The sequence below is a fragment of the Bufo gargarizans genome, chromosome 2 (assembly GCF_014858855.1).
Source record: "Bufo gargarizans isolate SCDJY-AF-19 chromosome 2, ASM1485885v1, whole genome shotgun sequence".
Taxonomy (NCBI): domain Eukaryota; kingdom Metazoa; phylum Chordata; class Amphibia; order Anura; family Bufonidae; genus Bufo; species Bufo gargarizans.
In genome coordinates, this window is record NC_058081.1 from 141701585 (window position 1) to 141716044 (window position 14460).

Consider the following 14460-nt stretch of genomic DNA (forward strand, 5'->3'; position numbering starts at 1 on the left):
GTGCAAGAGGCTACTGTCACACTAGCAGTTATTCCAGATCAGTCATGGATCTTCAAAAAAAATAAAATAAATGCATCTGTCATGAACAGATCTGGTTGTATTAAGTCTTACATAGCGATGATGGATAAGTCAATAGGAGACGGATCCATTTTCTATTGGGTTAGAAAACTGATCTGTCCCCATTGACTTACATTGATCAGTTTTGCTCTGTACCACATCACAGACAGAAAGACACCACTTAGCACAACCAAATAGAACACATTTGTGAATTCCATTGTCGCCATTGACAATTATTGGGGACAAAACAGGGGCTTCCCCCCCCCTGTTGAGATCCTATGACAGATCTCAATAGCGGAAAGGGAAAAAGGCTAGTGTGAAAGTAGCCCAATACAGGCTTCACTGTGTGTATTGGTAAGGGAAGTCTAGGACTCTGTATGACATAGCCCCACAGCAGGCGTTCATTCCTGCCTCAAATTCTACTTAAAGAACCTGGAAACCTGTCAAAAAGAAAGCAAAATAGAATCCATAGTAGTTTTAGAGCATCATACTATGGATTAGTACCAAGTCTGTTTCACCAAATAATCTTAGAAGTTAATGAACATGCATTAACCCCTTAGTGACCACCAAAACACCTTTTTTCTGACAAACAAAAGGGGGATTTAGCTAAACTGCCTTTAATCATTATATGTACCCAAAATGGTGCATATAAAAAAAAAAAATCTATAACACGTCCTGCAAAAAATAAGACCTCATACAAGTATGAGGGGGAAAAAAATAATAATAAAGTGTGGTCACTAAGGTGTTAATATAGCAGATTGTAGAAGGAAATGGGGATCTTACCTTGGAGATTTGTTGCACCTTATCACCTATCAGAAAGTGTTCAAACTAGAGATAGGTTTAGTGGTAGGGTGCACGGGCTCCAATATGTTCTTCACCAGAATATATTGGCTAAAATCTCATTTTAACATCTAGCATGAGGGTTTAGCCTTAGGTTTTCAATTGCATATTTTGCAGTGATTTATTGATTGTAGAGGGAATGCAATACAAAAAAAAAAGTCTTTGATAAATATTTTATTAGACTAAGGTTTTACAGCTCCGAAAAATATACCATGGCTTAGTAATACATAGGCCCTCCAAGTTTACACTCCAGACAAAGTAAAAAAACGATTGAATTCCACTTGTCTTATACAAGACCGCAAAATGTGTAACATTTATGGAGGTTCCAGGCTTATAGAACTTAATGACATTAGAATAGGCATCAATATCAAAACAGTAGGGGGACCCCCTCCCCCCAACAGCAAACACCTACACCCATTGCTATGCTTCCAGCGCCATTCTGTGTCAGCTCCAGCTGCTGCAAATACCTGATCAGTGGGGGCGATTTTGGACCCACAGATATTTATGACCTATGCTAAGGATAGGTCATCAATATCTATAGACAGGAGAAGCCCATTTACAGTCAGAAGCATTTGAAGGCACATTAAAAAAAAGAATAAAGACTTTAACAGCTAAAATGCGACTAATATTGACGCATAGTGTAAATACACTGGAAACATCTGTACAAAAAAGCATTTTATTTACAAATTTACATTAAGTCAAATCTTGTTTCACTCTGCATCTGAACCATCGTCTTCAGGCAAAGGGCGAGATCTGCAATTAATGGAGGGAAAATACATTACAAAAGCACTGCAGCTCACAAGACATGCATTAACCCCTCAAGGACCAGGCCAATTTGAGTTTCTCTTTCATTCTCTGATACCCATAATTTTTAACCCATTTTTATCCATTTCCATCTACAAAGCTGTAATAAAGGCAGTTTTCTTCAGGGGACAATATGACCAAGAAATGATGAATGTGGAATTTTTATTGTATTCACTGCACAGGAAAAATGTTGATACTTTAATAGTTTGGACATTACAAATATAAAAATCAAATCGCAATCTGAACACTTTACTGTACCGTTTTCAGTCCTTTTAAAGGGAACCTGTCACCTCAAACGCATATAAAACCACCAGGTTTATCTCATAGTAGCCCCCAGTCTGTTATATGTTTGATCCGGTAGTCTGATACTCCATATAGGGCTGAAACGATTACCTCGACCCAAAACACACACCAATCTAATTGATGATTTGTGCCATGTGACCACAGAGTGTGAGTGAAAAGCTTGCTATTACTCACTCTCCATGGTCACCTGCCTACTCGCACAACACTGCACGGGATGATGTACACACATGGTCATGACATTTTAGTTCACTGGCGCTGATGCACTTAGGCTGGTCGCACAGGGGTGGAACGAAGGGTGTTGTGGACTGATGACAAGAGATCTGACAAGTTTTTAAGCAAAGAAAACAGCCAATGTTTACTGCAGCCTTAGCTCCAGATAAATTTTTTTTTTTTTTTTTTTTTAACCCCCATCTTGCCCGTCAGCCTGAAGTCAGGGGGCAGCAGCTTCCTTGCTTCAAGTCAAGGTAAGCACGCCCCCTTCGTTAGATTGACAGCCTGCAGTGCACCGCTGAAACCCAGCTAACAGTGGTAGCCGGAGACAGGATTGCCCCTTACCAAGAAGCGCACCGAGCACGCTCGAGACTTATGCGATCCTGGCCGCACTGCAGGTTGTCTATCTAACAAAAGAGGGGACAGTTAGGGGGATGCTTGACTTGAAGCCGCTGCCCCTTGACTTCAAGCTGACTGGCAAGATAGCGCTTAAAAACTGTTTTCTTAATCTATAGAGCATCAGACTATCGGATCAAACATATGATTATTAACAGACTGGGGGCTACTATGAGGTAATGCTGGAGGTTTTTATATGCATTTGAGGACTCATGCACACAACTATCTATTTTGCGGTCCACAAAAACACGGACGACATCTGTGTGCATTCTGTATGTCTTAGGCATTACTTTTCAGGCAGCTCACTGACAACACCGCGAGCCTACACAAGGCCCCAAATAGTCATGGCAATTGCTTGGATTTCAAGACTATACCACGTGTCAGTTTAAGTTGTTTTTGTATGCAGCATGTGGTCAGTTTACATTGTTTGTGGGCAACTCAGAAATTCTCATCTACTTTGCTGGTACTGTACAACATGGCCACAGAAAAAAAAAAAATATGCAATAGCAAATTCATATCTGGTTAGGTTGTAATAAAGGGAATGTCCCATCACAATGGATATGGGATGAGCTAAAGCAGTGTTCCCCCAACTCCAGTCCTCAGGGCCCACCTACCGGTCATGATTTGAGAATATCCCAAAGAAAGAATGCCTGAGGCAAGTCCTGATGCATCAACACTAATTGTATCACCTGCTCAATACTAAGGAAATCCTGAAAATATGACTGGAAGGTGGGCCCCGAGGGCCGAGTTGGGAGAACACCGAGCTAAAGGATAGAGAATAAGCGATGGTCTGGGGTCCAACTGCTGGGTCACCCGCCAATCCTGAGTGCATGTATTACCCCATTTGAATAGAGTTGCAGCCACAAAGGCATGCTGGGAAACACTGCCTCTGTTCTTGTGATTGATGGAGCCTCTAGTGGTTGGACCCCAGTCCTTTTTGTAAGTCTTCCCCCAAGGTGTTCATTCATTTAGATAATGACCTGTCTACCATAGGTAAAACAAATAAAATGCTCTACAGCAAAGACACATAAAACTATGATGACTGTTTGCTATTAGCATCTTACTTCCTTGGTGCTTTCCCAATTCCACTGCCACCAGCTTCCTCTTCATCATCAGATGGTATACGGTTTTCTTTCTCAGGAAGGCTTGTAGATGGAGACCCAAAGAAGTCTCCTATACCTTTTTGCCATTTTGGTGTAGGACGAACACATACAGGATTTCCTCCTGCATATTTGCCTTCAGCTTCGCATATGGTAAAGAAATAAATAAAAAATGGAGTATATTAAGGTAGAGTTATGTGCCACAGTTGTAAAAAGTCTTAGAGCCACCAACAGAGAACTTAAGAAACAAGCAAAAAAAAATAAAAAATTGTTTATCCTGAGCAACCGAATAGGAATCCAGTTCTCGTGAGGCTTTAAACATGTCAGTTAAATCAGATTTCTACTGTACCAATATTGTATTTGAGTAATTTTTCAAAAATTAATAAAATGGATAATAGGAAAAAAAATTCCTTTACATTGCTGGTGTTTAGGTGCAAGCACCTTCCCCCAAATTACTGTAGCGAGATGTGTAACCAACACCACAGCCGCACTTCTTTTGTGTAAAGGTTGTGGTATGGTGCACTAAGCAGGGGTGGACTGAACGGTTGGGTACTTCAGACGTGGTCCGAGGGCATGCCGCAGCCGTGCTAAAGAGTTATTTTTTACCGAGTATTTCACGTTCCCGCACCATGTGACCCATACCTCCCAGGAGCCCATACATTAGAGGCTTTTTCTTGTTGGAGGAGACTAAAAAGACCTTTCATGACGTCATGACCATGTGATCCTGCGTGGGCGGAGTCATTCTCCAGGCTGTTCAGCTGGAGGAGGTAAAGGACCCGCGATGATGTCTGACCATGTGATCCTGTATGGGTGAGGTCAAGCGGATCACATGATCATGTGCTGCTGTACTGGTTGGATAGTGACTAGAATAGTGTGGGAGACACAGGAAGGCACACTAGGGACGTAGGTAACACTACCACATTATCAGGAATAGTGTTATGTTTTTACATAAGACTGCAGGGGACATCTACGATATTATCTGTACTCAGAGTTACCACTGTATAAGGAGGCCCACTGAGACTTTATCGTCCAAGGGCCCACATAAGCCTGGAGTCAGCACGATATGTAGGTGGGGCTGTGTGTCTTGTCCGAGAAAGTAGCGGTGCTCCAGAGATACGTCTATGACTGTTTTCTTTTAAAAAAAACTCAGACCCAAAAACCATTCGTCCCCCCGATGCCATAAGCTACCCCCCCTGCTCCTCCTAACACCCGGAGTGCACAGTGTTATTGGTTGCTATGACGCTGAGCACTCCGGACTTACCTTTCCAGCAGGGGCCCTGCCGACACGCCATCGTTCCGCACCTGACGTCACACAGTGCATCAGGTCACAGCGTGCGTACGTCATGGATGTGTTGCGGAGTGTCCGGAGGACCCCTGCTGGAAAGATGAGTATTCTGAGCACAGCGTGAGAATAATAGGAAGCGCTTCACTCACTTTGTGGTCACGTGTCACAAATAAATCCTCAATGCAAAAAAAAAAAAAAAAAAAAAAAAGAAGATAAAATTTGCTGAGGATGTGTGCTTCAAATTACCCGAGTACTTTTTTCTAAACCCCTTTAAACATGGGACAAACCCATGATGCCAGTGCAGTCCAAGACTTTATTTTTATACCATTTAGGCTGAGTTCACATCAGCGTTCAGCCTTTCCCTTCTCCGTTCTCCTGCTCCTATAACGGAGAGGACGGATTGGGCACATAACTGAGCCAAGCCTACGCACCCCATAGACTATAATGGGGTCCGTTAGGTTTACGCTCAGAAGATAATTTTGGAGCGGAGACGAAAGTACTGCATGCAGGACTTTAGTCTCCGCTCCAAAAATACTCTTCTGAGCGTAAACCTAACGGACCCCATTATAGTCTATGGGGTGCGTAGGCTCCACTATGTGCCCAATCCTATCCTGATAAGTTATCACTACTGAGGATGGGCAAAGAATTAGCACATTTTGCATCAGTTCAGCCTCCATTCCGCTTTGGAGAAGGACACCAAAATGCTGCTTAGAGCGGTTTGGTGCGAGTCTGATGAAACTGAGCCAAACCGATCCGCCCTGGCACACAATGCAAGTCAATGGGAACGGATCCATCCTCCATTGACTTTAAAAAGGTGTTCAAGGCGGATCCGTCTAGGCTATGTTAAAGATAACACAAACAGATCTGTTCTCAATGGATCCATCCATAACAGATCTGCACAAAACAAGAGTGTGAAAGTAGCCTAGATCACAACTTACATTTTTTCCCAGAAGGAGAGGTCACATTACTTGAGGAACTAGATGTGGCCCCAAATGATTTCCTTGGTGCCCTAGCAGCAACAGCTATAAAAACAAAACAGACAGGTTTTAATGGAAATTTCAGAATTAAAGGGAACCTGTCCCCGGGATTTTGTGTATAGAGCTGAGGACATGGGTTGATAGATGGCCGCTAGCACATCCGCAATACCCAGTCCCCATAGCTCTGTGTGCTTTTATTGTGTTTAAAAACCGATCTGATACATATGCAAATTAACCTGAGATGAGTCCTGTATGTGAGATGAGTCAGGGACAGGACTCATCTCAGGTTAATTTGCATATGTATAAAATTGTTTTTTTTACACAATAAAAGCACACAGAGCTATGGGGACTGGGTATTGCGGATGTGCTAGCGGCCATCTATCAACCCATGTCCTCAGCTCTATACACAAAATCCCGGTGACGGGTTCCCTTTAACGGACCATTACAATCAGACATACCCACAGGACATGCTACCCCTATAACCCAGTCTTAACTCAAGAATTCTTTAGATAGGACAGTCATAGTGGCAGCTTGTCACCCATGCATCATGACAATAACACAATGGGAGAAAGCTCCTGATTGACCACATTGCCCATAACGATGCCCCCTGTCTGTCAGGTAGCCCAGGATGCTGCACCCTCCTGCCCAGATCTTTAACCAAACCCACAGTGGAGGAGTCTAACCAAACCACCTACCAAGCCCAACGGCTGATCTCAGAGCTCCAAGGTAGGTAGGTCCAGATTAATAACCACGATGGCAGGTCCGGTAGGCTAACACAGCTGCTATTGGCTGTCTACATATGTAATCCAGCACAGACAGAATATGATCTAGTGGGCTGAGCAGGTACATACCTATGAGAAGTACTTACAGTACTCAGATGTGCTGTGACCGGGTCATTACACATCACCTACAGAAGTCACAGAGGCTCCTGACATTTTGGCGCGCTCCTCCCCTTGGCGCCAAAACTACTAACTAATGTCAACCCGTCCACAGTCAGAAAATATGACCCAGCCAGGAGCTTGATTTCCCCAGATATCAAGACCATTTTGCCGAGAACTGCGATTTACGTCTGTTACTATGCGACTTTATTACGTGATGTCTCCCCGAATGTAAGCCCGCAATAAAGTCACCGGACATCACCCTCACCGCCGCCTCACCTTTCCTGTAGCTGCCGGTGGAGGGGCCCGCGCTGTCTGCCTTTGTGCGCACCATGATCCGCCGTGAGCCGCTCTATCACCGCACAGTGCACACTGTACCGGACGCTGCTCTATAGCGCAATTTAAAGCTCCCACCTTGGCGCTCGAAATTCTAACCCGCCCACTGCATTCCTATTGCACACAATTCTTTGTGCACCGCCCACTCTTCAATAATAAGCCAATGGTAGCGTAGAGCAGGTTGTCAATCATCCTGTCACGCCAACTTCACGCCCGAAGTCCCTATGTCAGGCCCTGTCACTGAGGAGTGGCTTCTTTAGCTCTTGATTTTCCCGCTCAATTCTGTGGCTAGCTGGCGGGACAGGCCTGCTACCACAGTGGAAGCGCAGTATGGCAAACCAATAAAGACAGCTGATTCCAGAGAAATCTTCCCTGTTTATATTGTAGCCCTGAAGGCACAAACCATTTCTTTCAAGATCAGAGGTAGTCAAACGCACAAGTCTATGTGATCACCAACCGGGGTGCCCACAGTCGAGTAGTATCACCCCACTACTCAGAATAATATTACAACAATCAATAGAAGACTGGGCACACCACAAGATATTAGGCCACAAGATTTAATTAGTTTAAAACAGTTCAAAACATCAATAAAAACAGTAATTCTAAAAATATTTAGGATAATAAACCAAGAATAGGTAAAAGTAAATATTAGGAACAGGGTCAGTCTATAAAAATACACGTTATACAAATAGATCTAGCAGTGTACTGAGGATCCGGATAAAAAATGGTGATAAAATCGGCTGACGGTAAGCACGACTTTAAAGGACACTCAGTCACTGGTAGTAAAAAATCAAAAATCCTTAACAGCCGACTAGTGGCGGCACAGTAGTGGGTATCAAGGTAGCTTGATCTCTTTGACCAGGGTAGATGCAAGTCCGTGTTGCCAGCTATCGGCCCTTATGCCACCTTGATAGCGTCTGCTGGATTCTCACAACACAGTAGTCAAGGACAATTCCAAGCAGTTAATAGCAATTGCTGTATATGGATAGAATATACGCAGCAGTCACAGTGATTAGCTCATTTTTCAATGTCCCAAAAGAATATTGGTTTTAGCAACAGTATAACAACCGAAAGGAGATGGATAGAAGATGGCTATGCGTTCCTACCATAGAGAAAGAGGTAATTATTCGTCCATAATCATAGTAAACGGCTTTGTACCTCCTTTATAGCGCCTACAGTGAGAATTTGAATCGTAGCTGCTAGCTGACATACGGCGGCGTCCCGCTATATGTATGTCCCAGCAGTATCCAACTAAAGGTCGCTGAATGTTATATTCGGTAATACCGACCTGAGGTCGGAACGGTCTTACCCGTTTGGAGTGACCCCGACTGCCGTGTTCAGGTGGAGGTTTCCCTTTGCTTCACCAAGGATTCGTTTGCCGTATCGTGGATCAGTGCATACGAGTCCGCCGGTTTGGCTTCGGACCCGATTCAGTCTAGCTTTCCACGCGGTCTTTCAACGGATATTCGGCAGCGGTCTTCCTCTTTGTGTAGTGCACTACTTTTTAAAGTGATGGGGGGTCTGACCAGACGCGTTTCGGGGCTAGAGTATCCCCTTCTTCAGTTGAACCACTGAAGAAGGGGATACTCTAGCCCCGAAACGCGTCTGGTCAGACCCCCCATCACTTTAAAAAGTAGTGCACTACACAAAGAGGAAGTCCGCTGCCGAATATCCGTTGAAAGACCGCGTGGAAAGCTAGACTGAATCGGGTCCGAAGCCAAACCGGCGGACTCGTATGCACTGATCCACGATACGGCAAACGAATCCTTGGTGAAGCAAAGGGAAACCTCCACCTGAACACGGCAGTCGGGGTCACTCCAAACGGGTAAGACCGTTCCGACCTCAGGTCGGTATTACCGAATATAACATTCAGCGACCTTTAGTTGGATACTGCTGGGACATACATATAGCGGGACGCCGCCGTATGTCAGCTAGCAGCTACGATTCAAATTCTCACTGTAGGCGCTATAAAGGAGGTACAAAGCCGTTTACTATGATTATGGACGAATAATTACCTCTTTCTCTATGGTAGGAACGCATAGCCATCTTCTATCCATCTCCTTTCGGTTGTTATACTGTTGCTAAAACCAATATTCTTTTGGGACATTGAAAAATGAGCTAATCACTGTGACTGCTGCGTATATTCTATCCATATACAGCAATTGCTATTAACTGCTTGGAATTGTCCTTGACTACTGTGTTGTGAGAATCCAGCAGACGCTATCAAGGTGGCATAAGGGCCGATAGCTGGCAACACGGACTTGCATCTACCCTGGTCAAAGAGATCAAGCTACCTTGATACCCACTACTGTGCCGCCACTAGTCGGCTGTTAAGGATTTTTGATTTTTTACTACCAGTGACTGAGTGTCCTTTAAAGTCGTGCTTACCGTCAGCCGATTTTATCACCATTTTTTATCCGGATCCTCAGTACACTGCTAGATCTATTTGTATAACGTGTATTTTTATAGACTGACCCTGTTCCTAATATTTACTTTTACCTATTCTTGGTTTATTATCCTAAATATTTTTACAAACCATTTCTTTTCCATTCACCATACCTCACAACTCTGATAAAAAAAGCAAAGAAGGACAGCAGCCAGCTGTGAGAAATGTGCAGGGCCTCAAACCCAATTCTTATCCATATATACCCAGTTCCCTTTGTATCTCCACACACCATTCAGATGGAGGATTTTTGTCAACAGCGAACTCTGTGCGTATCCCGAAGCAGAAACCTCTGTGCTGCGCCATTGTTTCTGACGTAGGTTTTTCTGCGGACCTGCTCTAGATTTAGCTCCATTGAATGGATCTAAACTGCGAGCAGGCCCCTGCTGTGGCTTTAAGAATGGACCTGTACATTCTTGGCACGGTCTTGCAAACCACATGAACTATTGCACAGCCTCCCATTGACAACAGTGGGAGAAGGTTTCGGCGCAGGGTCCACGCTGAATACTCAGTCTGAACACACCCTAAGGCCCATTGCACAAAAACGTTATGCATCCATTCCGTGCGGAGGACGGGACGGATCGAGACCCATTCAACTTGAATGGGTCTGTGATCCGTCCGCACCACAAAAAAATAGAACAAATACTATTTTTTTTTTTGCGGTGCGGAGGCACGGACACTCCGTAGTGCTTCTGTGGGGTTCCAATCTGTGCTTCCGTTCCGCACCGCAGCTCCGTATGCGGGCCGCAATATGGGCACACAATGTTCGTGTGCAAGAGGCCTAAGGCCTAGTTCACACAATCGTTTTTTTTGCGAGTGTACGGGGCGTTTTTTTGTGTTCCATATAATGAACCATTCATTTCAATGGTTCCGCATTAAAAACGGAATGTGTCCCATAAGCATTCTGTTTCCGTTTGTTGAAAAATAGAACATGTCCTATTATTGCCCGCAAATCACGTTCCGTCACTCCATTAAAGTCAATGGGTCCGCAAAAAAAACGGAACACATACGGAAATGCATCCGTATGTCTTCCGTATCCGTTCCGTTTTTGCGGAACCATCTATTGAAAATTATGCGCAGCCCAATTTTTTCTATGTAATTACTGTATACTGTATATGCCATACTGGAAAAACAGAACGGAACTCAAAAAATGGAACAACGGATCAGTGAAAAACGGACCGCAAAAAACTATAAAAGCCATACGTTCGTGTGAACTAGGCCTAAGGCTGTGTTGGCTAACCTCTGGCACTGCAGCTGTGGTTAAACTACGACTCCCAAGATGTACAGTTGCTTGGCTGTTCTCAGAACTCCATAGAAAATGGAGCATGCTGGGAGTTGTAGTTTCACCACAGCTGGAGTGCCAGAGGTTAACCAATACTGCCCAAAGGCATTATGCACACAATTGCACTTTTGCCTGGCATCTGATCTGCGTTTTTTTCGCAGTTCAGACACAGACCTATTTATAGTGGCGTCGCTAGAGGGGGGCGAGGGGGGGCAATTGCCCCCCCTATGTTGTTCCTTGCCCCCCCGGGTGCCCCCCCGCTGATTCCCCTGAGTGAATACTAATGAGCGCTTCCATTATGGAAGCGCTCATTAGTACCGAAGAACCAGGAAGTGGTGAACGCTCTGTACTCACCACTTCCTGGTCCTCGGCTGTCGGCTGTGCAGGGCTGCGCACAGCGTGAGGTCGCTCTGTGACCTCACGCTGTGCGCGCCAGTTTAGAGCACAGTCGACTGAGGAGGGAGAAAATGGCAGGCGGCGTCCGTCCAGGAGCAGGAGAGGTAAGTGTTTTTTTATTTTATTTTATAAAAAATGTGGCTGCTGGGGGCTAATAGGAGGCATATGGGGGCATTTAGACGCATATGGGGCTAATTGGAGGCATATTTGGGGGCTAATTGGAAGCATATTTGGGGGCTAATTGGAGGCATATGGGGGCATTTGGAGGCATATTTGGGGGCTAATTGGAGGCATATTTGGGGGCTAATAGGAGGCATATTTGGGGGCTAAAAGGAGGCATATGGGGCTAATAGGAGGCATATGGGGGCTAATAGGAGGCATATGGGGGCTAATTGGAGGCATATGGGGTCTATGGGGCTAATTGGAGGCATATGGGGGCTAATTGGAGGCATATAGGGGCTAATTGGAGGCATATAGGGGCTAATTGGAGGCATATAGGGGCTAATTGGGGGCTAATAGGAGGCATATGGGGGCTAATTGGTGGCTAATTGGAGGCATATGGGGGCTAATTGGAGGCATATGGGGTCTATGGGGCTAATTGGAGGCATATGGGGGCTAATTGGAGGCATATGGGGGCTAATTGGAGGCATATGGGGGCTAATTGGAGGCATATGGGGGCTAATTGGAGGCATATGGGGGCTAATTGGAGGCATATAGGGGCTAATTGGAGGCATATAGGGGCTAATTGGGGGCTAATAGGAGGCATATGGGGGCTAATTGGGGGCTAATTGGAGGCATATGGGGGCTAATTGGAGCCATATGGGGGCTAATTGGAGGCATATGGGGTCTATGGGGCTAATTGGAGGCATATGGGGTTAATTGGAGGCATATGGGGGCTAATTGGGGGCTAATAGGAGGCATATGGGGGCTAATAGGAGGCATATGGGGGCTAATTGAAGGCATATGGGGGCTAATTGAAGGCATATGGGGGCTAATTAGAGGCATAATGGGGGCTAATTAGAGGCATAATGTGGGCTAATGAGGCATAATGTGGGCTAATGAGGCATAATGGGGCTAATATGAAGAATAATGGGGGCTAATGAGGCATAAGGGCTGATATGGGGGCTAATGAGAGGCATAATGAGGGCTAATGAGAGGCATAATGTGTCATCCACAGATGCCCCCATAACAGTGTGTCTTCCACAGATCCACCATAACAGTGCGCCTGTGCACTGACGAGAGACAGAAAGAAGGGGAAAGAATCCGCGGAAGCAAGCAGAGGACGGCACAGCAGACGACTGAATAGCTTCTTTTGTAAGTAAATTGTTTTATTATAAATGTATCCCTGCATACCGCAACTCTCTAGTATTTTGTAATCTTATTTCTATATACTTATTTTGTTTTTGCCCCCCCATTTTTGACTGTGGTATCTTTGTGCCCCCCCTATATATTGTTCCTAGAGTCGCCACTGCCTATTTATTACTATTGGATGGATGTCCAGACCACAAAACACATACGGTCATGTGCATGAGGACTAAGAATACTTCTTTGTGCCCACCACACAGTACCAATGATCCCTCAGACTGTAATCATTTCCCCTTATTGCATTCTCATGCAGTTTGATACCCTCTTGGAGTCTGTCCACTCTGTATTATGCCCCTTAGTGCCCCCATTAAGTATTCTGCTCCTTTTGTGACCCCCATTAGATATTGCGCCCACTGAATGCGACATGATGCTCTATTTTAACATGCCTTAAGAGAGCATATGGGTGTCATTGAGGGGTTCCCTCAATGAAACAGAGAGGAAACCCGCTAAGTATCAACAACTCTCTGGTGGACCGAACCCATCTATGTTTATTGTATGGCTCATCGCAACGTCTCTTGGCAATCACAGCTGATCAGTAATCAGCTATGGTCAGGATGAGAAAGGCTCCTCAAAGGGAGCTTCCCACAATCAACATTTATCCACCACTGGAACTTCCACCGATCACTAGGGTGGGGGTTCTGAGCCCCTGTCCCTAAGGAGTTCAAATTGTTGTTGTCACACACGTACACTGCTGTTCTGTTCAATCTCCAGGGGACTATTTTCTGATATTGAAATCAAAACTAGGCTATCCCATGCTCATGGTTTTATAGATGTGTGAAAGTTCAGGAAAATTCTCACTTGTTTGTATAGGACTCCTGATGTTCTGAACCTTTGTAGCTCTGACAGATGTTGGAGATGTAACACATTTGCATGGATTTTCCTGCATATTTGGCTTCCATGTTCTAAAATCACCTACTTATGGGAGGCATTTTGTAGTGAAATTGAGATTTGAGGCAAAGATATCTCTTGTAAGCCTGAAGTTGTATTACTTACTGTCCCATGACGCCCAACCATCGAGAAGTCATTTGGCCACTAAAATACTTGTAATGCTAAAATGGAGAGATATACACTCACCTAAAGAATTATTAGGAACACCATACTAATACGGTGTTGGACCCCCCTTTGCCTTCAGAACTGCCTTAATTCTACGTGGCATTGATTCAACAAGGTGCTTATAGCCTTCTTTAGAAATGTTGGCCCATATTGATAGGATAGCATCTTGCAGTTCATGGAGATTTGAGGGATGCACATCCAGGGCACGAAGCTCCCGTTCCACCACATCCCAAAGATGCTTTATTGGGTTGAGATCTGGTGACTGTGGGGGCCATTTTAGTACAGTGAACTCATTGTCATGTTCAAGAAACCAATTTGAAATGATTCGAGCTTTGTGACATGGTGCATTATCCTGCTGGAAGTAGCCATCAGAGGATGGGTACATGGTGGTCAAGGGATGGACATGGTCAGAAACAATGCTCAGGAAGCCCGTGGCATTTAAACGATGGCCAATTGGCACTAAGGGGCCTAAAGTGTGCCCAGAAAACATCCCCCACACCATTACACCACCACCACCAGCCTGCACAGTGGTAACAAGGCATGATGGATACATGTTCTCATTCTGTTTACGCCAAATTCGGACTCTACCATTTAAATGTCTCAACAGAAATCAAGACTCATCAGACCAGGCAACATTTTTCCAGTCTTCAACAGTCCAATTTTGGTGAGCTCTTGCAAATTGTAGCCTCTTTTTCCTATTTGTAGTAGCGATGAGTGATACCCGGTGGGGTCCTC

General features: G+C 44.8%; 1 protein-coding gene across 1 annotated transcript; it reads right to left on the minus strand.

The window, feature by feature from the left end:
* Positions 1-1056: 1056 nt before the first annotated feature.
* On the minus strand, positions 1057-7268 carry PCLAF (PCNA clamp associated factor). The gene is made up of 4 exons (XM_044283235.1): positions 7130-7268; positions 5934-6017; positions 3675-3852; positions 1057-1650 (listed from the first exon to the last, which is right to left on the minus strand). The coding sequence occupies exons 1-4, from the start codon at positions 7182-7184 to the stop codon at positions 1608-1610; spliced, it is 360 nt and encodes a 119-aa protein (XP_044139170.1). The 5' UTR covers positions 7185-7268; the 3' UTR covers positions 1057-1607.
* Positions 7269-14460: the final 7192 nt, after the last annotated feature.

Excerpts from the sequence above, each read along its gene's own strand:
- PCLAF (XM_044283235.1), bottom strand. The coding sequence starts at position 7,184 with ATGGTGCGCACAAAGGCAGACAGCGCGGGCCCCTCCACCGGCAGCTAC. Across the intron at positions 6,018-7,129 it reads CACCGGCAGCTACAGGAAAG|CTGTTGCTGCTAGGGCACCA; the intron begins GTGAGGCGGCGG and ends TTGTTTTTATAG. Across the intron at positions 3,853-5,933 it reads CTCTCCTTCTGGGAAAAAAT|CTGAAGGCAAATATGCAGGA; the intron begins GTAAGTTGTGAT and ends CCATATGCGAAG.